The sequence below is a fragment of the Melospiza melodia genome, chromosome 6 (assembly GCF_035770615.1).
Source record: "Melospiza melodia melodia isolate bMelMel2 chromosome 6, bMelMel2.pri, whole genome shotgun sequence".
Lineage (NCBI taxonomy): Eukaryota > Metazoa > Chordata > Aves > Passeriformes > Passerellidae > Melospiza > Melospiza melodia.
The window spans coordinates 10,401,715-10,425,834 of record NC_086199.1 but is presented as its reverse complement, the minus strand read 5'-3'; the positions used below and the strand labels follow the sequence as shown (position 1 = coordinate 10,425,834).

Below are 24,120 nucleotides of genomic sequence, written 5' to 3'. Positions count from 1 at the left end.
CCTCTGCCAGGTGAAAGTGTCCTGTGTCCCTACTGTCCCCCTCCATCACACTGCCCAGTGTAGGCTGTTCCATTGCTATGCTCACTTGGAGCTGTGTCCTGAGCATTACTGCTGTTTTTTTTTTTCTTTTATTTTGCCTTCCCCACTGAGGTGTGGAGGAATTAGGAATGTGTGTCAGAGGTATAGCTTCCATGTGCTAAAGGCTGTTTACTCTCCAGGTTCCCCCTTTAATCCAGTGGTTTGACAGATCTGACCTAATTAAAAGAGCCACTCGTTTTCATGAATGTCATACCAATTACATGAATGAACACTGTGACAGGCTGAGACTGCACAGTGAAATCTTCCCCTTTTGACAATGGAAGCATCCCAATTAGTGTTTTCTCTCCCTTAACATCTATATTATATTTCTAGAAGGTCTGCTTGTCTCCCTTGACGAATTCTGACCCTTTCAGTTGTTCCTCTCTATCACAACGTCCGTAATGGTTGGGCTGTAGCCTACATCAGTGAATAAATCTGCCCTCATGGGTTGATAGCTTCAGTGTCACTTTAGGTGGATAGCATTTTTCTTCTTAGCAGACCCTTTAAAATTTTGTGAGATGGAAGCCATGACTGTTTACCTTTAAGATTGGTTATGGAGCAAGCTAGTCTAAAAACTGCCTTTTAATTATATGTGTTGGAACCAAATAATTGGTTATGCAAGCATCAACATATGCATACTGGATCTGACAAAACCCACCTCACTCCATATCCTGATTTGTGCCTTGGTCACTGGTAGGAGGGAAGTAAAATCAGGACAAGTAAAGGGCATCTTCACCTGATGTATTCCTGTTTATAATTTAGGAAAATAATATAATATCTTATAATACATGATGATTTAGGGAATCCCAGAGCAGTAACTGGTATATAAACAATTGTGGATGAGTGTTTGCTGTGACACCCTTTGGTGGCTGCCAGAAACGTAAGTCTGTGTTTTGACTTTCCAGCAGAATTCCTGTGTCAGCAGTTGCAGGATGCCCTGCTGTGCTGTTTCAGGGATATCTGTGCTCAGTAAGATGCTACCCCTGTGCATATCCTTAGGGCTGCATTTTTGCCTTTACACTGGTAGTACTCAGCAGTCTGAGTCTTCCTAAACATGTTTATGAGAATGGGAAATAAAATACATCACATTGTTGGGAAGGGCTGCAGTGATGTTTTGTCTTTGCATGTTTGATTTAAAATATTTTTGAGATTTTAAAAAAACCAAACTATTGTACGTTTCCTGTTTTTCTGTAAATACAGTGCTAATGGAAAGTGCACAGGCAGAAATTACCATTTATTTGTATATTGTGTGCCCAGGTTAAGGTAATGAAGCAATTTAGTGTCTCAGAAATTCATGTCCTGAAATGCTTACATTATTAACATTATAAGGTATAGGCTTTAAGTACAGTTTTTTCTTATTACAATTAAAAAAGCTGAATGAAATGAGGCTGTCATGATTGTTACTGGTCTGACAGATTTCCAAGAAATTCTGTAATATCACTTTGTAGTATTTCATGCAGAGGTTAGGTAACAGCTAAGGTAATAAACATGCCTGGAGACTTCAGTAAGATTAAATTTTATTAGTTCATTTTTGCTGATGATACACTAGTTCTCACTATTTAATTAAATAAATACTTTTTTAAAATGCCATTTGTTCCCTACATTTCAGAAAGAGTTTCCTATTTACTGTAATTAAACATGGATTTTTGCATTGCATGGATTTTTTGGACATTCTGATTTCTTACTGTTTTTCAGCTCTTTGAATGCATATCAGATTCTGTTTCTTTCAGGTTTTTTCCTCAACTTTTGGCACCTTCTTTAGCAGTTCAAGAACTTTGATACTATTCATCCCCTGCCCTGTGTGTTTCTAATTCTCTGAATGTTAAGATATCTTAAACCATACAGATGCTGGATAAAACTAACATCTACCAAAGAGATTTCAGTTGTTGACACCCTCATACTTCATTTGCTTTTTACTTTTTTTCCTTTTCTTTTTTCTTTCTCTTCATGCTAATCATTATCTGGCTATGAAAGGATGTCGGCTCATCATTGGGGGAAGGCTTTTGCGAAAAGGTGGGTTTTGTGTTGTGTTCCAAATGTAGCTGGTCTTGGGTGCAGTCCCTCCCTTGCAGTAAGGTCTCTCACAAATGGACATGTTTTACTTCATTTCCTTCTGGGTTGAGTAATAATAGGGTGGGGCTGAGGGGAGGAGGAGAATGTTTTGTTTTGGGGTTTTTTTTAATGACAAAGGTTGTCCTGTTAGCTTGAAAATGGATGGTGCAAAAAAGAAACAAACATTTAAAGTATTTAAAAGATTTTTAAATGCAATCTGGTGCATGCCAAGACATGGAAAAAAGTGCTTTACTGTCATGAGTGGATTTCAGGAAATTTTTCTTTTAAAAGAGGTGGTGACTGGCAAACCTGAAGTTGCACAAAGTACCTCATCTCCTTGCCTTAGTTTCCCTCTACAGTGCAATGGTCTTGCTTTACATGAAGACAGATATTTTGGGAATCACTTAGCCCTGGTGAGTTCATTAGCAAGTGTTATTCTTACACAGAAAACACCTCCAGGAAATACAACTCACCTACCACAATATATGGAAACTTACTAGAAATGAACACATGCTGATTTTAAGTTGTATGTTTTTAAGACAAAGCCTGTATCTTCTTGAAACCATATAAATGTGGACCTGGAAAAGAAGCCTGAAATTGAAGAGAGTTTTGGAGGATCAGTATAGTGAGGAAGGCAAAATCTGGAGATTTGAGGGAAAAGATAAATGACATTCATCTCAATTTGGGGAGCAGAAGATGCTATTGCCATTTCTTTGGGCTGAGATTGGCACTGTTAACATGTTTGCTGAGGAAACTGCCCTGGGAAGTACTTGAGCACAGCCAGATGCTGTACAAGCCAATGCATGATTTGAGCTTCTGTTGGACCACCTATATTTTGCTTTTTGCCCACACCATTTAGCTTTCCATCTGCCTATCATGGCTTCTTGAAAATGACTAGGCTGGGAGAAACACTTTCGCTCAGTTTTGAGTTTATGCTCTTCATTTCCATATGCAAAAGAAAATCCATGTTGAAATGGACAATCTGTTTTCTGTGGTTTTTAGAAAGCTTGTTGTCTGTTCAGTGTAATAATGTAACTGACAGAGGAAGGACTTGCTGATAGATTTATTTATGTGAAGTGGAATATAGTCCAAATTAGATATGGTTGCAAATGGCTGGATTTCTATAGAGGGAAGCATGGCTTTGAGCAAATCAGTTGGAGAGAACTGAACTGCTTAGGAACACACAGCTTGATACTTAAAACCCACAGCTGAAAAAGGTCATATTCTTGAAAAGAAATAATCTGGGTTGGAGTGGAAATGCAAACCTCCATACAAGGAGATTGTGTTCAGTTTATCAGCCCTAGTCCAAATCAGTTCACAGCTTTTCATGCTGCCCTTTAAATGCAGAGCTAGGAAGCATGAAAAAAGTATAGGACACAAGAAGTCATTTCTCAACAAGAGGACAGTGAAGCTCTCAAGACACAATTACTGTGTGGTTTGCTATGTGGAATAGAGTTTGTTAGTATAACAGAACCTTTCCTTTTCCTGATAGTGCTTATGTGAAGTAGATATGAGTCAGATCAATTTTGGCTAACCTGTTCTCTGGCTTGTGACTGTGTCGTGCCTGATGCCCACATCTCAGCTGCTTCCTAGGCTAGCTCAGGGCTAACAGTGTTTTTGTTCCAGCACAACTACTGTGTTTTCAGAGTCAGCTGTGTGGTTCAAAAGCTGTTGAATTGAAGTTGTTGAATGTGTCTGCTGGAGAGCCTAAGCTAACAAGCCCTGCTGGGAGGCAGTCTGGCTCCTGCTGCAGGCAGCTTGTGCTGAGTGCCCAGGTGTGGAAGGGCTGTAGTTTAAATAGTTCTGATACACTTCTTCTTTTGAGGAAGGTTATCAGCTGAGTGAAGTGCAGTGTAAGTAGTACAGCTGTATTCCTGGGATGCTGTACTTGAACTGAAATGAACCTTCCTCTAATATATCCAAGAAATATCCTTATGGCCCTGTACAGAACATCCTGGTCCCTGATCACCAGGGGTGGCAATGTAGGAGAATGTTAGCACCTAGAATCAGCAGTTGCTGCTTTTTTCTAGCTGGTCTGAATAATTTGACACTGAAAGGTATGAAAGGAGCTGACGGAGAAGTTCTCTGCACTGTGTGTTGCAAGGTTTGTTAGAAGTCAAAGTTTAGGGAAATACAGAGGATTGGCATTGCTATGCCAGTACACACAGGGGTGGCTAAGGTGGCCTGAACAATCAGCACCAGCCTGGCATTAAGGACATGCAAAATACTGACACTGTTGATATAGGATTTCACTGGCTTTAGTAGGTCCTTCAGTTGTTGACTGCTTGTCCTTCCTCTCCTTGAGAATTACTGATTGATAAACACCCCGTTGTTGCAGGTCTCAAGATATTATTGAGAACACTGAATTATTATCAAGTCTTGAATTTTTAAGGATGTCCTTCTTGTTCTTGTGCCAGTTATTAGTGGTTTGGAAAAAAACGTATACTCTTGCTCCTGAAAACTGTGATAAAGTTGCTAGACTATGAAATAGGGCAGGATGGGCCTTTTATTAGGAGCACCTGATATTCTGCATGAAAAGAAACTTTGCATTTCACTTCAGCCAAGTGTGGTCATGCATGTAGGGATCCAGGAATGAGAAGAAGCAGCAGATGAGGGTTGGTGTTGAGTGGTCAGGTACAGCTGGTCTTCTGCAAAGAGGGTTGGTTCTGCCCCTGTGAAATCAGTGGGGTGTTGAACAGAAGATGCAGCCTCTCTGTTAGTCCTGCTGCACCTACTCTTGGTATGGTAGGTCCATGTCTACCATGAGCCCCACAAAAAGATGTTGGAAGAATAGAGGAGGGTTCTCAACAGGAGTACAGAAATGTTTCCTTGTCTTTAATCATTCATACAGCAGCCTGTTCAGGGAGCTCAATGTACATATCACTTACTGAAATGGAAGGGTGTTGTCACCAGAGAAATGAAGTACCTCCATGGGAAGTGCAAATCTTGTGGCAATGCAGTAGCCAGGCAGTAAGGAGAAGCTAAAGCCATATTGATACTAAAACATTGTGTGTTTTTTAAAATAGTAACTATTGAAACAATTTTCCAGGAGTTGCCATAGACTCCTATCTGTAGCATTTCTTAAATGAAAGTATTTTTAAAAATAATTTGATCGCAACTGTTGCACTCAAACGAACAAATCAAGGAGCCCAAGATGGGAGAGTGTATGGTCACAAGGTTACATCAGGCAAGTGAAACTCGCCAAGTGTCATGCAAGCACGGATTTGTTCATTTGTGCCTGTACCATGGTTGTTAGCTCTTGAGGTATGATCTCATCCTCACACACAGTGATTTGCAGACTGAATGTTCCTCTATGCCAGTTTCTTGGTTGTCCCAAATGGGTTTCAGCAAGAGGAGGAGTAGTAGAAGAGCAAGATCTGGGGTTTCTGGGATGACTATGAATTTAATGTGTCATCTTTGGTGGAGTCAGATATTTGTTCCACCTTTGAAGGCCCCTAAACATTTTTAACTAATACTTTAATGAGTGTGGTTGGTGTATGGGCCTTAACCATGAGTGAAGAATGTAAGAGGGCGCCTGCTCTTACATAAACAGGCTATCAGGAAGTGAAAAAATACTTAAATCTTAACCGTGTAATCTAATGAGTAAGGACTGTTACAGATAATATATAACCATTCCTTTTTGCAATCAGTAGCTGTTCAGGGAAACGAGAGTGAAAGGAACTTGAAAGATTGCAGACAGTGTCTCAGATCTCTGTAACTGGCTTTCAGCTTATCAATATTCAAGGTTTCAGTTATATTAGGTAAGATTTCTTTCCTTGTTCTCCAGGTCATCCTGGGTGTTTGCAGTCATATGGATCTGTAGGAACACAAGTTTAGTACCACAGGAAAGAAAAAAACCATTTTTTTAAATTAGTGTAAGTTGTCCAGTAAGGGTTAACAATTTGTGATCTTGGAAAATCTGTATTCGTGTTTCCTTTCCAAAGGCTTTCCTGCACTAGTTATGCAAATGGGAAATAACATTAAACACCTCTATATTTTGTGCCTGATGTGGCAGTCCAAGTAAGTTACGTAGAAATGCTCAGCTGTTGCAGTGCAGGTGATGTTCCACTGTCTTGACCAGGTGACGAGGTGAATTCTGTGTCACGAACTGGGCCCCACTTTCTTGCCCCATCAGAACAAAGTTCAGTGTGAGCGTGAAGTTTCAGTTGGATCCTTTGAAGGTTTCTTCAAAGGCATTGCTGATGTTTTTGAATGCTGTGTGCTTGTCCTCATTGCTGTGTTTTGTGTGTGTTGCTCAGCCTTACCCTGTGTGTGTTTTTGTTGCAGCACACGTCCCATGGAGACGGACGGCAGGAGGTTTCCTCCAGAACTGGGCGCTCTGGAGCTCGCTGCAGGAACTCCATAGCCTCCTGTGCTGATGAGCAGCCACACATTGGAAATTACAGACTCCTTAAAACCATTGGAAAGGGGAATTTTGCAAAAGTGAAGCTGGCAAGGCACATCCTAACTGGCAGAGAGGTAAACAGCATGGTATGGGTGTAAACAGCAGTGAGTTGCTGTAGGTGTGAAGGTTCTCTTGGAATAGCACCATCTAAGTTGGTGAACACAGAGCACATTTTACTAGATATTGCCACTGATGCAGAAAAAAGCAGAAATTGAAAACTTTTTTTTAGTACGATTACAAAACAATTTCTCTTGGAAATGGTTTCTTAAACTTGTATTTTTGGCGAGTCTCTGTCCTGCTGAATTATGTTAAAATTTGCTTCTAATATTCTTGGATAAATCCTCAATTTTCAAAAACCAGATCAATATACAGCAATTAAATAAGCTTGTTGGAAGGACTGCCTCTTAGTGTCTTTATACTTCAGGGCTGTATTGGAGGTAAAGTCAGGCATGAGAACTAAATGTTGTCTTAATTATGTTCCAAGTAGCCCAAATGCAGTATTTTCTGGCCAGAGCCATGTCTGTCCCAGGAATCCTAGGGTGGATCATCCTAGGGTGTGTTTAGTGCTGGGTGGCTTTGGGAGGATGCTTCAGTTTGTTCAGGGATAGTCTTGTTTCAGTGACAGTTTCCTCAATGTGTGCAGTATAGACAAGCTTCCTCTTGCATCTCTTCTGGGAGTCAAACTCAGCTCCATATTTAGTTCCTACATGCCACTGCAAGTAATTAATCCCTGGCACTTAATGGTGGTTCTGATTTAGTGATCTATAGTCCTGTCTGCTTGTTACTAGAAGGTGTTTCTTGGTGCTGTTTTATTAAAAGCAACCTTGAAGTACTGAAAGAGGGAGAAGCACCTTGCTAACCTTTTCTTGCCAAACCTGTCTGATGAAGTGAATGTTTGCTGATACCAGCAAGGACTTTTACAGAAACTGTGCTGCTGACTGCAGTGCTTTGAGGGAATTTCTCTTTTCTGAGGTAATACAGGGCTCAGTAGCAGGAACAGAGGGAAGAAGAGAGGGGACATAATTTTGCAAGAGCTATTGAGATAGATTTTATTTTTTTTTTTGGCTGACAGTTCCCTTTGTCTTCTGATGTTAAAGTTAGTTCTCATTTGTAGAGAAAGTTTTTGATTAATTCCTTTCCCCTTAAGTTCCCTCCTCTTTTTACTGATGCTTAAGATGGGATGTGCAAGTACTTGGTTGGTATTTCTTTGCTCTTACTATAGGTATAGAACTTGGAGATAGGTATGTGTCACACTTTGCAAAAAGCAAATTACATTTTTCTTTACTTGCAGATAACTGTGTTGACCTCTGGTTCATTATTTTTGTTTGAAATTTCAACAAATAAAGGGGACAGTGTAAAATTTTTGGCTAAATTTGGAAAGATTTGAGTACTAAGCTTCTTCCACTGTCATGGAATTGATGTAGTTTGATCAACTGAGAGCATAAATACTTTCTGGGTTGTGGCCATTGGAATGAGTATCATTCCTTAGAAGGGAAAAATTAAGTTAATTTTATAGGAATATCTTCAAGATATTTCAAGCTTTTTTCTTTTTTTTAAGAGGGAGAAGAGTAAAATTTCTCTTCCTGCTGGATAAACTGTACAATGTTGATAATTTTATATGCCTGTGACCAGAATTGTTTCCAATATTCTGGAGAGCAATTTCCCCAATGTCATTACTTCACCCTTGCCCTTACTTTTTATATGTATTTATCTGATCAATCTTCAGATTGCTAGGCTTTCTCATGGCTGTTAAATTGATGTGTTTTGCTTGTGATCAGCAGCAGCACCAACCTTGTATGTTGAATCTCAGTTTCATTGCTAACTCATCTCCAAGGCTGTTTAAATTGGTTTTCCATTGTGTTTGATGGTGCCTCTTAACTCCTTCAACAGATTTAATCATTATGCTTTGACATCCTCTGCTAAGGCCACTGATACAGATATTAAACAAGATTGGCCCCAAAATCTTGTCCTTGAAAAACTCTTACTCATTTATTTCCAACTTAATACCTCTTTAGCTTCTTTTTAAAGGAAAAAATAAAAACAACTCCGTGCACTTTTCAGCTTATCTAGTTGAAAAATTTCCATGCAGCCTCTTAGATGAGGCTTTTCATTAGTCCAGGTAGTCATGTCTTGTGTGTTTCCATAGGGTGCAGTTAACTGTAGGAAAATATGTTGCATTTAAACCTTCTCTTTCCTTGGTTTTCCCTGCCAGTTTCAAGTTCAGGAATTTTAGGATGAATTGGAAAAAAAAAATTGTCTGCTCATTTCTAAACCCAGCTCTGCTCTTCTGTTCTTGGTAGATGCTAGGAACCTGTGCTGCAAGAATGTTTTTTTTCTTTCTCCTTTGAAAATCTGTTTCTTGTAAGAATTCCAGGGTCATATTCTCAGCCTGGCCTCAGCCAGATGGCACTTAGCTTTCTGAATTTGTGATTTCCTGCTTTACACTCTTTCTCCTGCAGCCTGTCCTGTCTTTGTTCCTGTTCTTTTTTCCATCTTATGTACCAAAACCTAAACTAAGTTGGGAGTTACACTGAAATGAGTTTTCATCTCTGCTGTGTTCTTGCTGTATTTGAACCCCACTTATCTTTTCCTTGTTATCTGTGTCTCTGTTCTGAATGTCCTTTTAAGCAACCATGTCAGGTTCACTTTTTGGCAATTGCTTCTTTATATCTCTGTGCTGAGTAGTTTCCAAATCCTGAAGCAGATCAGCACTTTTCTGTCCCTTCCTGGGAGGAGGATATGTTTGTTTAAGCATTCTTTTAGGGTAGCTGCTCATCTCCTTGCATCTGGAGTCCTTCCCTGGGAGTTTTCCTGTTGCTTGAGATGAAGATTTCATGTTTTCAAGTGGAGTAAGTTCTAGGACTCCTTTTCATTTCCATTTTTAGTATGTCTAAATGAGTGCTCATCTTCAAATTACTGAAAGGAACAAATGATCAGAACATCAGCCTAATTTGAAGGGGTTGGATTGTCTTGCAAGGAGTGTGAGGCCAGAGATCAGCTTCACTGCATCAGGGCTGGTGCTTGGACACACCATCCTTCTTGGTCCTCTGCCTGGGAGAGTGTTAATTGTAGGCTGTCTGCCCTTTTGAAACCACAAGTCTTCATTGTCAATCTGCTTTTCTTAATTCTTTGACTGCAATCCATGTATTTGCTGTTGTACTTTTATCAAAAGGTGTTTCCTCTGACAAGTTTTCTGTACTTGCCAAAATGAATCTAAAAGATAAAACTACCTTTTGCTATTACTGAGGTGGCCAAAATTATTCTGGACCCTTCTGTTCTTTAAAGACATGTTCAGTTAATAGCCAGGGAGCTGAAGTTTCCCAGTGAGCTGAATTCTTTCAGAACTCAAGTCTGACTCCAAGGAATCTATTGTCATCTTCTTTCTGTTCTTCTCTTGGAAAAAGTGAAATTTAAGAGGGAGAAAGCGTTCTGAATAGTAGCAGTTTGGCCAATTTGCTCAGTGTTCCAACTCCTGATTTCTTTCACTCCCTTATTCAAATCATGTAGGAGGGATGTTTTAAGTCACATTATTGTGAATGGTGGAAGCAAACTCAGTTCTAATTCTATTAACAATTTCACACAGAATATCATGGCAATGGTGTAATAGTGTAGGTGGATGTGCATTTTTCAGCACTGGCCCCAGCTCACAGTGCATGAAACCATTCCAAATGCACTTTATGTAAAGAGAGCAAAGTTTCTGCTTTAAAAGGCAATTTAATGTTTTATTAACTGTACTTAGAAAAGTCTCCATTTAACTTTGTCAGAACTGCTCTTGAGGGCAGGCTGCCTTTGCCTGTGATTTGGAGACCTTATCAAGGCACCTGAAGTTGTTCCCTGTTCTAATGATGGGTTCAAGCTGTCACAGCCCATGTTAACACATTGTACTCTCAGTGTTCATGTGGATAGGAATTCTCTAAATTCACCCTGCCTTTAAGGCTATAATTAGTGCACTGAACAGGCCTGAGAGTCTGTGTTCTGGAAAACTGAGGTCTCTACCTTCCCTTTATCTCCAGGGCTGAATTTGCTTGACAGTGTCAGAGCTGAGGTGAGCTGGTTTTGCAGTAACATGGCACCTTAAGGCTTGGTGGGTTAAAAAAAGTTTACATCTTGTAAAGATTCACCAGAATGGTGCAGCCAAGAACAAAAATGCAAACTTCTCTGAGTGGAATGTGCTTACTAAGTGAACAGCTGTGGGTAGTCTTGGGGCACCAGGTCACTTTCAAATAACATTATCTGCTGTTGACAAAGGCAGTGCTCACTACATCCAGCATTAGAAGAGTCCAGCAGTATAATCCAGAATTATAAGAGATTGCAGGAAGTGAGTAACTTTGAACTATTGTCACAAAGTTAACAAGAGGCATAAAGGTAGAGATAAAAATCTTTCTTGGTTTTGTACACAGCTGCTAATATAAAAATACCTATTGCTTAATGCCTTTCTCTCTTGTTTGTATTTTTGAAGTGATTTCTCAAGGTTTTGCAATGGAATTTTGCCTTGGGAAACAGTGATCTATAATTTCAGTAGCTTGCCTTAGAAGAAAACACTCCCCAGAGTAAAAACATTCTTAGATGGCTTCTCAGTCATGTCTCCTCGTATCTTGCAGCTAGAAGAGCTCAAAATAAGTCTTGAATATCAGTTTCAGAAAGCACCATATCCATTATATAACTCTGTGATGCACCCAAGCGTTGAACACCGCTCCCCTCTTACCCTCTCCATCGTGACAATCCATCCCTGTGTTTTTGCACTTGAATGTAGGGATATAAATTGGCTTTGATGTAAGATATTCTTTATTCCATATGTCACCAACCCCAAGTTAATGAGGTGACAAAGATAGCTCAGAGTGATGCAGGGAAATGGGAGCTGTGGCATGGGAAGGAGCAGCATCTACTGTTTGAGCCAAAAACTGGAGTTGAAAGCCTTTGCTTTGCACCAGTGAGGTATTATAATCAGCTGAGTTGCAGCATCTTGCCTCTTTGAGAGGCACCATCTCCTTCTGTAGAGCTTCTTCTGGTGTGTTTAGTCTCTAATTTAGAAAGAAAAAATACCAATTGGCATGTAATTCTAGAAAGATTCTCATTTCTTGTTCTACCTCGTCCAGTATCCAAACTGCATTGCCCTGAAGTTTCTGTTGCCTATTCATTGCTTCAAATCTTCAGGTTCTGACTAGTTAGCATGGTATGGAATTCTCTTCTGTTTATTGTGTGAATTTTTTATTATGTTCTTTAATATTTCTGTGCAACATTTACTGAAAAGAGGAGAACAAGGAATGTACTTACCCAGAGTGTTGTACTACAGCCAATGTGTTTTTGTTGATTTCCAAGTGATACTTTTTTTAATACCCATCAGGGAGCAAATTGACACAAATATTTAGTGAATTTCCAAAGATGAGCTTACTTCTTGCCAAATTTGTGTGGAAATGCTTTCAATATGCTCTGAAATCTCTGCTTTTAGAAACTGCCAATGCCCAGTCACTACTGTGTAATCTGTTGTGTAATTAGACTGTGTAAATATTATCTGTAGGCACACTGCTCTCTATCAGGGCACTGTCTGCTGCTGGAGCTTCCACTGTCATGACTGTGATGGTCTTAATGTCAAGTCAAACACTCAGCAAGCTTCTCATCTTAATATCCTAAAAATACCAGGCTTTTTCCATTCCTGCTTCTAGTTTAAATACAGTGTATAATTTGCAGAAGGACCTTAAGCGTTTTTTGTGTAATTTTAATGTTTTCCATGTCTGTTACTGGATTTGAGCATGTTGTAATAACGTGTATTGTTCCTATGGAAAATACTGATCATGAACTCTTCCTTTAGGTTGCCATAAAAATAATTGACAAAACACAGCTGAACCCAACTAGTCTACAAAAGGTATGTTTTTACATTTAATCTTTCAACTTTATCATAACTTGTTTGCTTCCCCACCTCCTTCCATTAACCCAGAATGCCTGTGCTGGAGAATCTGAAGCATTGCATACCTTTGCACACATCTGACTACTGTATTTAATAACTGGTTTTGTAACAGATATTTCTGACAGCCCTGCAGTTGTTCAAGCTGAACTCATGTGGAGCTGTAAACTGAGAAAACAGTGGTATTTGCCACTTCCTTTGTCTTCCAAGCAGAGCTGACTCTGTTGAGAGGACCTGTGGTTTGGTGTCATGCCCCCATGTCTCCTTTGTGCCGGTTGCTTTGTTAAACTTAGAAATGCAAAACTTATGTTCTGTCCTCTTAAACTGGCCTTGAAAACACTGCCTGTGGACTGCAGGCCAGGCAGTATCTGTGCCTTTCATGTAGCTTGCAGCAGGAGAGGTGATGCAGTTGTGTGAAACAAATTGGGCCATGTCTATTCTGGTTTCTTCCCTCTAGCTCTGAATGTTTAATGTGCTGTTACAGTTGTATCACCTTATCTTTTTAGTACAGAGTGATAAACCCTGCTCTTTCATTAGGCAACCCAGTCCGTTTGGGAATCCGTGCAGGAAGTACATTTAAATGTTACTTTTACTTGGGACTTCTCTAGCTCTGTCCTTTTAAGTTCTGCAGTCAAAGGCTTTTTGTTTACTTTTGAGTACTTTGATAAAAACCCCCTTGAAATATTTCTGTTTGAACAAAAGAATATGCAGAATTTACCTGCAAACAAAATGAAAGAGGATAACTAGAGCAAACTGGAGCATATACACATTTGTATTTTATGCAAATACTAAAAAGATCACTTGACTAGACTTTTTATCAAGATTAATGGTGCAAAAGTAAATTGGAAAAACACACAAGTTCTTATATTTTATGGTTTCATTGAGAGGCAAAGAATAACCTGTAGAAGAAAGGCTCCGTCATCCAAGCAGGTGGCAGCTTTTTGTGACTCTGTAGACAGGGTAAAAATTGATAATCTGATTCCATTTTTCTCAGAATTTTTCTCAGTTTAGTCCCTGAGGTTACTGGTGGTTTCTGGGTAAGCAGGGTGAAAATAAAGTGCAAATTAGGTAATATGATGGATCAGGTAAAGTTGATTTCTGTGGCAGATTGCAACTTGGAATGCCTAAATAAAAATGGTTGAATGCTTGAAGCGCTTGAAAGTGAAACAAAAGCTGTGTGATAAAAATGGGAAATACCAGGGAAGAATGGTCAGAGGGAAGTAAAGAGGCCATGTTTTCAGTTAAAAATGTAAAATCATAGTCCTTCGAATAGTGTTACTTGAAAGTGGGCTCTAATGCCGGCTTGAGCTCATGTGGGGGCACAACACAAACCTTTTACACATCACAGATGTTCAGTTGGAAAAGCTACAAGCTGGCAGTGTGCATGATGGTCCTTTGAGTACTGGGTTTCAGCTGGCTCAGTGTCCGCTAATGGCTCCATCTCTGTTGTAATTTAATTTTCATTTACAGTTTATAAAATTCGATTATGAAGTGTGATTTGTAGTGTGATCTTGTGTACCACTGGATTTCTTAACTGGAAATCTGGAAGAATAGTACCGAATTCTTCCAGGGCAGTACCAAATATCTATCAATATTTGGTATCAATAGTACCAAATATCTATTTGGTATCAATAGTACCAAATAGCAGGGCAGATATCAGATCAGATTTTGGAGTGAAATTGCAAATGTGCTCTCGTCTCTAAGCTCGTTTGTTATACGAGCACAAATAGAATTTAGTGAGGTGTATCAGTTTTCACTTCAAAAACTGAAAGTAGCTTTATAAAACTAAATTCCTGCTTGCCATAGGAAGCAGAGGGAGTGCCCAACATACAACTTGCCACCTTTGCCTGACCAGGGCTTTTTGTGTTGCGAGCCTTTGCCCCTTCCCCGAGCGCTGCCGGCGGCGCCGCAGCCTCACAGCTGCACACGGGACCTGTGGATGCGGGGGAAGCTCAGAGGGAAGTGCTTCTGATCCTGCACTTCTGCAGAGGGAGATAAAATATTTGAGGTATGGTGGGGAGGGAAGGGCTGTGCCCAGAAGAGGGTGTGGTGTGCAGCGTCTCAGCTGCGGTGTAGCTGCATGCCCGAGTCATCCTTAGGTGGGGAAACAAATGGTGATTAAAGGCTGCCAGTTGTGATTTCTTTGTGCTCCATCTTGCACATCGATACTTCAGCTGCCAGGAAGAAGTTAACCTTGTTAGGGACAGGCTTTGCTTTCCGGAGCAGCCATTCCTGGTATGCCCTCCCTGACAGCTCTGTGCTGACACTCAGGCTCTGAAGGGTCGGGTTTCTTGTCTGCTGCTGAGGAAGTTCTGTGGCAGCCACATGCAGCTACTCTGTACTGTTGTTTTAGGAGCCAATTCCTGCTCTGCTGCTCTTGCTTAGTGAAGAGGAAGCTGTAACTGGTACTTCCCTGCTTTGAAAGAAAAGGGAATTCTTAGAGGTTTTTTCCCATGCTGGCGGTGTTAGTCATAGTCACTGTTCTCCACAAATGGACTCGTGTGTGCAATTCCAGTGGATATTGGTCTCACTGCAAGCAAGTGCTGATGCTACAGAGTTCACTTCCTCCTAAACAAAAAATAAAACAGTTTGGGGTTTTTTTTTCCTTTGATTTACCAATGCCGTTATATGCAAGGGTTTTTTTAGCAAGCCCGTGTAATAGCACTAAATCATTTCTCATTTTCCTGTTTTAGAACTTGGCTCCTCAGCCAAATATTTTTGTTCATTATGTGCAGATGTTTTGCCACTTACTTGGGCAATATTTATTGTTAAAGCATTTAAGTGTTCTTAAACATCAGTTGTAGCATGGTTCATGTCCTTTCTGACCATGGGTCAATCAGTGTTTTAAGAACTGCAAGAAAAGTATGAGAATTTTAAATGCTCAGGCCCTTCTGTTTGTAATGAGTATCCCTTTCTGTTTCCAAGTTGTGCTTAGTTTGAGGCAAACTTGTATTGTGTAAAGGCTTTTTGCTTGAGGTTCTTTATTAGTTGTGGGGCATATTTCAGTGAGCAGTTACCAGGAGAAGCCAAATACACAGGTCAGGCTTGAGCTGGCTTGGGACAACATCCTGTGAAAAGCCTCCTCCTTTAAGGGACAAGGTGACCAGGAGAGGTTGGTGCTCTGCAGCTGACACTGACTCACTTTTTAGCAAACTTTTTCAGTATTTTTAAAATAATTTGTTACAGTCTTTTGATAGCTACTGTGGGAGCACTTCTAGTCTGTCTTTTGCTGCGTTCAAAGAGAGTTAACCTAAAAGAACCAGCTTCCATTGCTGGTTCGTTGGGGTTTTTTTATTCAGTTTTTTGGCTCACAGCATTAATTAAATGGCATTCTTTTCCTGTATCTGACATGGCTTGCACTCAAAGGACCAGACCACAACAAAGCTGAAAGCCATTTGTTTGGCAGACTAAGGATGTTTGTCTTTGCCTGGAAACGTTTGTAGAGCTCCTGTTGATGGAAAATGAGCTGTTCAACAAGCTGGGAGTAGTTTTGGATCTCAGTATTAGAAATTAAACTGATGAGAACTGTTTTCAGTTGTTTGTGTGCCTTTATGGTTTCATTATGACCAGTAATTTCCTAACACTAAGAAAATAAGTTTCTGTATTGAGAACGTTCGTGTTACATTTTCTGATATTGCACCTTGTTCTGTGTTCCTGTGAGCAGGGAACCTCAGAGGTGTGAGGTTTTATCATACCTGGCTGTTTGCAATGAATTTTATTGTGTGATGATAGTTACCAGGTCATTTCCTAGAAGCTGATGCACATAATAAAATCTGTAAAACCTTTATCCAGCATACTTTGAGAAAGTTTTATGATATGTACATTTTATTCCTCTGTCAGAAACAGACTATAACACATATTACAATGTCAGGAATTTATAGATAAATATATCTATTTCCCCAGATATCCCCATCTTTGTCAAAATGTGACATATAACAGATAAACTGACTAAGGATGCATGATCTAAAGTGCATTTATCTAACTAAAATTACAGTTTGGTGGTGGTTGTATCCTATTCTCAAGTATTTTTATTTTTAATTTCCTCTGAGGCAGAAATAGTCTGTTTTTTACAAGAGCTTGTTCCTAGTCACCCACTTGAACAAATGGCTCATGAAGGAGAAACTGCTTTTTGACATGCTTCATTTGGGTTAGTAAAGCAGAGCAGTCATTTTGTGGACCAGTGTTTTGGTGAGGGTGTGACCCTTTAGGCTTTATCTGGGTATTGGGGGTGGAAGATATCAGGTACCGATTGAGAGTGAATTAATCCAACTCTCTTTGAAATTGTAACAACCGATAAGAGCCTTTCAGTTACATAAGCTATGATTAAAAGTATTAATGGAGCACTCAGAATATATTATACACCAGTTCAGCTGAAATGAATGAAAAGCAAGAAAAAACAGCTATAGATTCAACTGCTTTTAAATTCCTGATGATCAAGAGAGAGATGATGTAGTCTACCCTGTCTGATTACATATGAAAAAGCTCCAGAAATAACATAGTTTAAAAAAGAAAAGAAGGCAATTTTACCTCTCTAGAGGATAAAGCAAACGTGTGCACAGAGGTTTTGAAACTATTTTGCATGGCCAATAATTACTTGATAAATCAATCGTGATTTCATTTAAGCAGCTTGTCATGTAGCAAAGTGTCAGGCACAGACCTGGGTAACAAGATAATTAAAAGCATTTGGAAAACTGTTTGTTTTTTCTCTGTTCAGGTAGTGTGCCAATCCCAGCTGGTGCTGTAGCAGAGAAATGGTCTCCTGGGCAGTGCAGTGAGGATTGCTCCCCAGATGTTGGCATTTCAGAAATTCTGTGATTCTGAAATATCAGAAAGCAGAGCATGGTTAAAACAGCCGGTCTCCAAATTGTGAATTTGTCTTATTGATTTATTTAAAACTCACCCCTTGCATTTTCTTTTATTAAAAATCACAAAGGCACAAGGATTTTGCTTTGTTGACTCTTTGGTTGTTTTCTATGTTTGTTTCTAATGTTTCACCTTTTTTTTTATTACAAAGTTTCCCCTTTTCTTTGCTATTATTGAGTAAATACACTTACAAGTTTTTGAGTTGTTACTAATATGTGTAGACATACCAAATTTCTTCACTTTATCTGAAGTCTAACCTGAGCCAAATCCTCCAGCAGCATTTGTTTTTCCCTACTGTAATTAACTATGCTGTTCTCCCTATTCTATATTTACAAAACTGTTGGGTTTTTTCCTATGTCTGCATTCACCTGGAGCTGTGGACTTCTATTCTACTTCAGTCTCTTTACATGAAGTTCAATATGATGTTAAGTTACTGATATTCCTGTAGAAATTTGTGTTAGGTTTCTCATAAAACCTCTTGATTACTCCCACTTTTTGAAGCATGCTGTTAGAAAATAATTGACACTGAAGAACATCAGCCCTCTGCAGTCTTGGTGAGCTGCAGAGGGAGAACAGCTCCACACCTGGCTGCCATGCAGTGTTGTGCATAAAAAGAGAATTCTTTGGTTTTCTGAATACAAAAGTGTTTATGCTTTTTTTGTAATAATATTTTATCTTGGAACTGCTTTTCATTTATCTGCTATTTACCAGCTTTGTTCAAAGCAATGTTTCATATTGCAGAAACACCACCTGTGGCATTTTTAGTATTATGGTTATGAATTTCTGTGTATCTTACAATAGTCTTTTGTGGAAGAGAGGTGAAAATAATTATCAACTGTTCAGTCATGACTTTGCTTTCATTTCTAGTTTGTTAAATGTCACTCCCTATTTTCATGAAGCTGCAGAAGGACGGAGTTTGCTCTGTGTGACAGGCAAAATTGAAATATTCAGAAATAGTTACTCAAGCAAAGCGCTCTTCACATAAGTATTGGCAGTGGGGGAGGAACAGACAGGACATGAAACATGACAATATCCTTACAGTCAGTACACAATCTGGATTTAGGGCAGGGGATATAATCTCATCCTGCAGCTTGAAATGGGCAGTTGTCCCTCACCATCATCCTTCTGGGATGGGCTAGAGATGGAGTGCTTTTATATGGGGAAGTTGTGTGTTTTGTGAGGTATTTCTGTTAAATCATCCCTGTACCTTGTGTGTCAGTCAGGGTTAGCAGCAGTGCTTGCAGGAAGGGAAGCAGCAGACGGGGTCAGGAAAGCACCATTTGTGTTGTGCCCTGTTAATTTTGGCCGGTGCATTCATTGTGCTGCACCTGGGCAGTGTCTGGGGCTGATCAGGGGAGCTGTGCTGGCAGACCAGGCTGCTGTGCCTCTGTTGCCTTGCAGCAATGCTTCTGAAGGGCTCAGGGCTGCCCTTGTCTTCCCTGCTCTCTGCAGAACCTGCTGGTGTAGGTGGATAACATGGTTTTTGCACAATATAAACAGCTGATGTTTCACCTGTGAGCTGCTGCTGTAGCACAGGAATTCTTGGGCTTTAACAAAGTACAGAAGAATGCTGAATTCGTACCAGTAACATACTGCAGTGGTCTTCTGAAGGTGTTCTGGTGGGGATTCACAAGAATTTGGAGCTGTACTTTTTGTGAAGGGAGTGAAAGATGTGTGAGATGTATTGGTCAGCAGGAAGCTGCATGGGCTCACAGTACTCTTCTGACCCCAAAAGTCTGCAAACCACAGGGCTAAGGTCACTTCTTTCCTGAGCTGTTTAGAGTTCTTCCTGGGTGTTTGCAGGTTTTTGAGTGTTGATTTGTTTGGGAGGGGTGTTAGGCAGGCATTTAACTCTTCCCTTCAAAAAGTGCCTATTTAATGAACTTCATTGATAATGTTTAATAATGTTTGCCTTCTGTTTAAATGACTGTATCAAAGTCTTTAATCTTTAAGGAAAATGGCTGCTTGTTAGTGATTTCATTAACTTATTTCATGTTTTATGTTTATTTCAGCTCTTTAGAGAAGTAAGAATAATGAAGATCTTAAATCATCCAAATATAGGTATCGTGTTTCTTTCACATAATTTCCGTCTCTGGAGAAGTTTTAGCTTTTTTACTGTTAAGATTGCTGTGGCATGAGTTTAAAAGATTATTTTGCACTGGAGTGTGAATTTACTCTAAGATAGCAGTAATAACTGGTATTTCAGAACTGTGTGTTTAAAAAAATAAAATAAACATTGGGATCCCATTGCACAGAACTGTTATTTGCATAGCTAACTGATAAATTTGCTCCTTTTGAATATAGTATTGATTTTTGACTGAATTCAGGTTCTCATTAAAAATTAACATTTAAAATTTAAAAAATAAAAGATCTCATTAAAAATTAGCATATCAAAACGAAGAAGTGGTCAAGAATTTTTTCAAGTTTGTACATTTAAATGATGTGGTACTCCTGTGGGAGTGTCAGCAGGCTGGTAACTGATTTGTCACCACGTGTGTCAGTTCAGTGCACGTGTGTGGCTATTGCTGATGCTCAAATCTGTGCATGTTCTGCTTAGTTCAGTTATGTTCCCATGTAAATGAAGCAAAGTACTGATTCTTGAGAATATGTTGTTCTGTATGAGTTGGCCAAACGTGTTAGAGTATTTTCTGCTTAGGAGCATTAGACAGAAAGCTTCTTTAGAATAAATAGTCTGATATTATCAAGTGGCAGGCAAACAGTTTGGGCATTTTTCTCTCACAGGATTCTGTGGGGTGTTAACATAATGCTTCTGCAGTAGTTAACTGATGACTAAATGTCTTTCTCTTTTAGTGAAGCTATTTGAAGTCATTGAAACTGAAAAAACTCTCTATTTAATAATGGAATATGCAAGTGGGGGTAAGTACCTCTTTGCTGCAGTGACACTCTAAGCAGATTGCCAAGTGAGAGAAAGCACTTGTTTTCTTGAAAGCTTTGCTTTCTTTTTCAGCAAATATTTATGTCAAGGTAGTGTAAAATATTAAGCAAAATCTTTAATATTCACTGGGACTTGTTTGGTCAACATAAATAATTCATGTAACTTGTAAAACCAGCTTCTAAATTTACTATAACTTAGTAACATTTGCTTTTTTTTCACAACTCTAATTAACTGGGAATCTTTTCTCAGCCACTGATTGTTCCTGCCCATAACAAATACTAATGTTCTCAATTTACTGTATTCAGTTCCCTACCTCTGGTGTCCTGTTTTGTATAAGATATTTGGCAAAATCATGTTCAGATGAAACATTTCTGTGTTTCTTTAATTGTTACTTTCAAAAGCATGAGCACTGCAACTTCTGTTTTTAGATGTTGATGACATCTTACATATCTTAATCACAGGCCTTCTACTGTCATGAATTGTTAGGCTTAGCCTTATGCCATTTTAGAAGGAGCTTAAATGCTCTTCCTCATTCTGCAGGGGATGGAAAAATGCACATTGTGCAGTGTCAGATATTTTCACCAGAGCCAGAATTAAGGTATTCAGGCTTAAGTTACTCCTTGCTGGCTAGAACTTAATATCACTCAGCTTGTCAGTGTGACCCTTGAGCACCAGCATCTGGGAATCTCAAACACTTGAGGCTTTTCTTTAAGGAAAAGAAAGGGGCAGGAAGGAGATAGACTTTTTTCAGAGAAAATCAGTGTTGAATTCAGACTCTTACATTACATCATGTGGAGTTTAATCAATTGCTGCAAATAAAGCAAGATTCTCTACCCACCTGTCTTTTCTTCCAGCAGCTTCCTAAATGCTCAGCCAAGGTTTGCCTAAACAGGAACAGAGTGGGAATAGTCCCATTAAAATATTGACTAGTACAGGTGTTTGGGGAGACATCTTTGTGTTGTTTGATAGTCTTAGACTTAAAAGTGAAGTCTTATTGCCATCTAGTGATTGGCTTCTAGGAGGAAGAAAGGCCAGTGGTTCTCTAAAGGAGTGAAGACCTTTCCTGGGGTGATAAGGGAGAGGTAAGCACTGTTCTGGTCTAAAAGGCCAAGAGCTGTGCCTTTGATGTGCCATGCTGTGCAAGACAGGAATGGCTGGCAAGCACAGAGCAGGCATCACCTTCCCTGTTTCCTCTTTATCAAGGTAGAGGTCATCTTGTTGCACATGAACTCTGGCTGCAGGATGAAAGACATGATTGCTACAGCTGCAGCACTTCACATAAATTTGGGATAATTCTTTCCCTGGTGTCTTTTCCCCTGAATTATGAAGAAGTGTTCAGGTTTGCTGCTTCAAGGTTTTTTGAGAAGCAGCTGTGAAATACAGCTTGGGAGAGTTACCCGAGTTGAGTATTTAAGGATACCCTGCAGAGAGAAAACTATTTTATGGAAAATCCTGACATTCCCTCAGATGGCTCAGTGCTTGCTGTTCCTGCAGCATGACTCCTTTTTTTTTTATTGCAATCTGGTGGAGTTGCATCTTTTAAAAAAATAAATATGATATTACTCAGCTCTTCCCTTGTGAGGTGGCTGTCTACAAAACCATGTTTCCTTGCTCAGTAGGGAATGTTTAAATATTTGAACCACTTCTGAAGATTTTATGGTTTTTGCATATGAGTGAGTACTTTTAAAAGCTGTGTTATTATTCTGTGTTTGTAGTTCTTACCTACATGACTGTTGGTTTTTAGTAAAGAAAATCTCCCATGCTTTCACAAACATGCCAGTGTTTCATAGGCCTGCACCTAAAGCTCAAACATTGTAGTCTGTGTTGATGTGCTCTAAAATGACTGCATTGGTTAAAGAGGGGAAAAGTGAAACACAGATTTTCAGTAATCTTTGGTCATGCACAGCTGTACAACAGTGGCCTTGTTCTGTGTGCTTTACAGGTATGATGGTTGTGTGAGGGATTTATCAGTGTGTCCTGCTGTGCTTATTCTTGACCCTCCTTGTGGGTGCCTCTTCCAAGCCTAGGTTAAAGCTAAGGCTTTTGGTTTTGTTTAGAACCATTTTATACACATGCACAAATTAAAATTCTAGTGCTGGTATGATGGCATTTACAAATATCATCAATTGTTCTCATGTATTAAACTTTTTTTTTTCTGAAGCCAAAGAAACTCTTGTGAGAAAGTCTGTGAAGGGGTAGATGTCATCTTTGTTTACAAAACAGAAGTATGCTGCTCAGTTTCTATCCTAAGTAATTGGAAGGAAATGGTTTCCTTTGTGTATATCCAGTCACTCATTATTTTCTTGTAAAAGAGAGGATGGTGTAGTAAATTGCACAGCAGTTGTGCCTTGTTCTCTTGAGCTGTCCTGTAATCATAAACTTGAAATACAGTAATTCCAGTGAAGCTGCTGTGGGCAACTGCTGGAGAAGAATCTCTGCTTTCTGAAATTGGCATTAATGTATCTTGTTATTGGATTGTAGGGGAGGTGTTTGACTATCTGGTTGCACATGGAAGAATGAAGGAAAAGGAGGCTAGAGCTAAATTTAGACAGGTATGTATAACATTCCTATATGTCAGCTTTCCCCTCACCCCTGTTTTTACTGGTGAAATGAGTAAAACAGCTGTCCTTTGCATTTGACTTAGAGCAGTGTTCAGCATGCTGTGGGCTTGTAGCTCTGAGTTAGAAAGAACTTGTGTCACAGCAGTGCTTTAAGGAGTCAGAGTCTGTTCAGTGGTGCTGTTTCCTTAGTGCTGAGTGCCAGGGTGTCCAAGAGTGCCAGAACACAGAGACTGCTTGGTTTGGAAGTGTATTCCATTCCAAAATGCATTTCCTCTGGGCTGATTTCATATGTCCTTAGCTCAGCAGGTCTGTAACATTTTGGAAGTTGTTCAAATGTAGCAGGCTACCAACAGGCCAGTTTCAAACTGCAGACAGTGCCTGTAGTAGGGATCCATTCACATTCATCTGCTTACATGAGAAGATACTGTTTAATAGTTGTTCTAAAAAGTCACAGAAAAGTAATGTCTAGACTTGTTAGTTTAGCTTTCTTTATGATGGATAAGCTAGCCCTGCCAAGGTGTTAGAATTTCATTGATCTGCAAAAAGCATTTCCATTCTGCAGTCAAGCAGTACTGAACAAAACCAGATATTTTTGCATAGCTAATTTAAATCCAAATGTCTGCTCTTGTAGCATGTGGAGTTTCAGATCTGACCAGTCTTACACACTTGTTTTCTGCTCTTGTGCTGAAATTTGTAAATGCCTGTTCCCTTTGGCCACTTGGATAGATTCAGTAATGTTGTGACAAGTAATAAATGTCAAAATTATGCTCCAGCTTAATGGCTCTTGAAAATAATGAGTAGGGACAAGAGTGGTTTTTTGAATGGTGTGTAGGGGTTTGGAACTGCTGGATCAGGGCAGTGATGTTGCCCTGTTGGAAGGGGAGGCTCTGATGGTTTCATTTCTTAAGCATAGCCATACATAATAGAAATTTGATGTAAGATATGAGACTTCCAGGAACCAAGTAATTGATTTTGCTTTGTTTTCTCTCATCTTATTAAGTCTTGTATTTACCCTTTTTAATCTTTTGGGGGAAAAAAACCCACACCAAAACCACCACCACCAAACAAACAAAACAACCTAAAAGCAGCTGTAGACTTCATCTCCCCAGAAGACATTTGTGATTACTGGAGTTATACAGCTTGACAGTAAGGAAAACTTTTCTCACTCTTCAACAGTCTTATGTGTCTTTTTAAAGCTGCTGCCTTCACTTTCATACTTTGGTAGGTAGGGAGTTTTCCTTTGTGATTGAAGGTTTCTGGTGTGTGCTTCTGTGCTGTGTTGGCAGTAGGAGTGGTGGGACAGCCATTCCCACTTCAGCCATCTCTTCTACATCCCTGCCTGTTGCCTTTGTAATGTCACTTG

General features: G+C 39.5%; 1 protein-coding gene across 14 annotated transcripts in view; it reads left to right on the top strand.

Moving 5' to 3' along the window:
* MARK3 (microtubule affinity regulating kinase 3) overlaps positions 1–24,120 on the top strand; it is a 60,718-nt gene that overhangs the window by 6,424 nt on the left and 30,174 nt on the right. For 12 of the 14 annotated variants that reach the window (XM_063159877.1, XM_063159887.1, XM_063159883.1 and 9 more), the window contains exons 2-7: positions 2,053–2,091; positions 6,418–6,609; positions 12,345–12,398; positions 19,313–19,361; positions 20,112–20,177; positions 22,678–22,748. In XM_063159877.1, the coding sequence (XP_063015947.1) occupies positions 2,053–2,091; positions 6,418–6,609; positions 12,345–12,398; positions 19,313–19,361; positions 20,112–20,177; positions 22,678–22,748 (471 nt within the window). The remainder of the gene's footprint in view (positions 1–2,052; positions 2,092–6,417; positions 6,610–12,344; positions 12,399–19,312; positions 19,362–20,111; positions 20,178–22,677; positions 22,749–24,120) is intronic. The other 2 variants (XM_063159876.1, XM_063159888.1) reach the window with 1 other exon arrangement.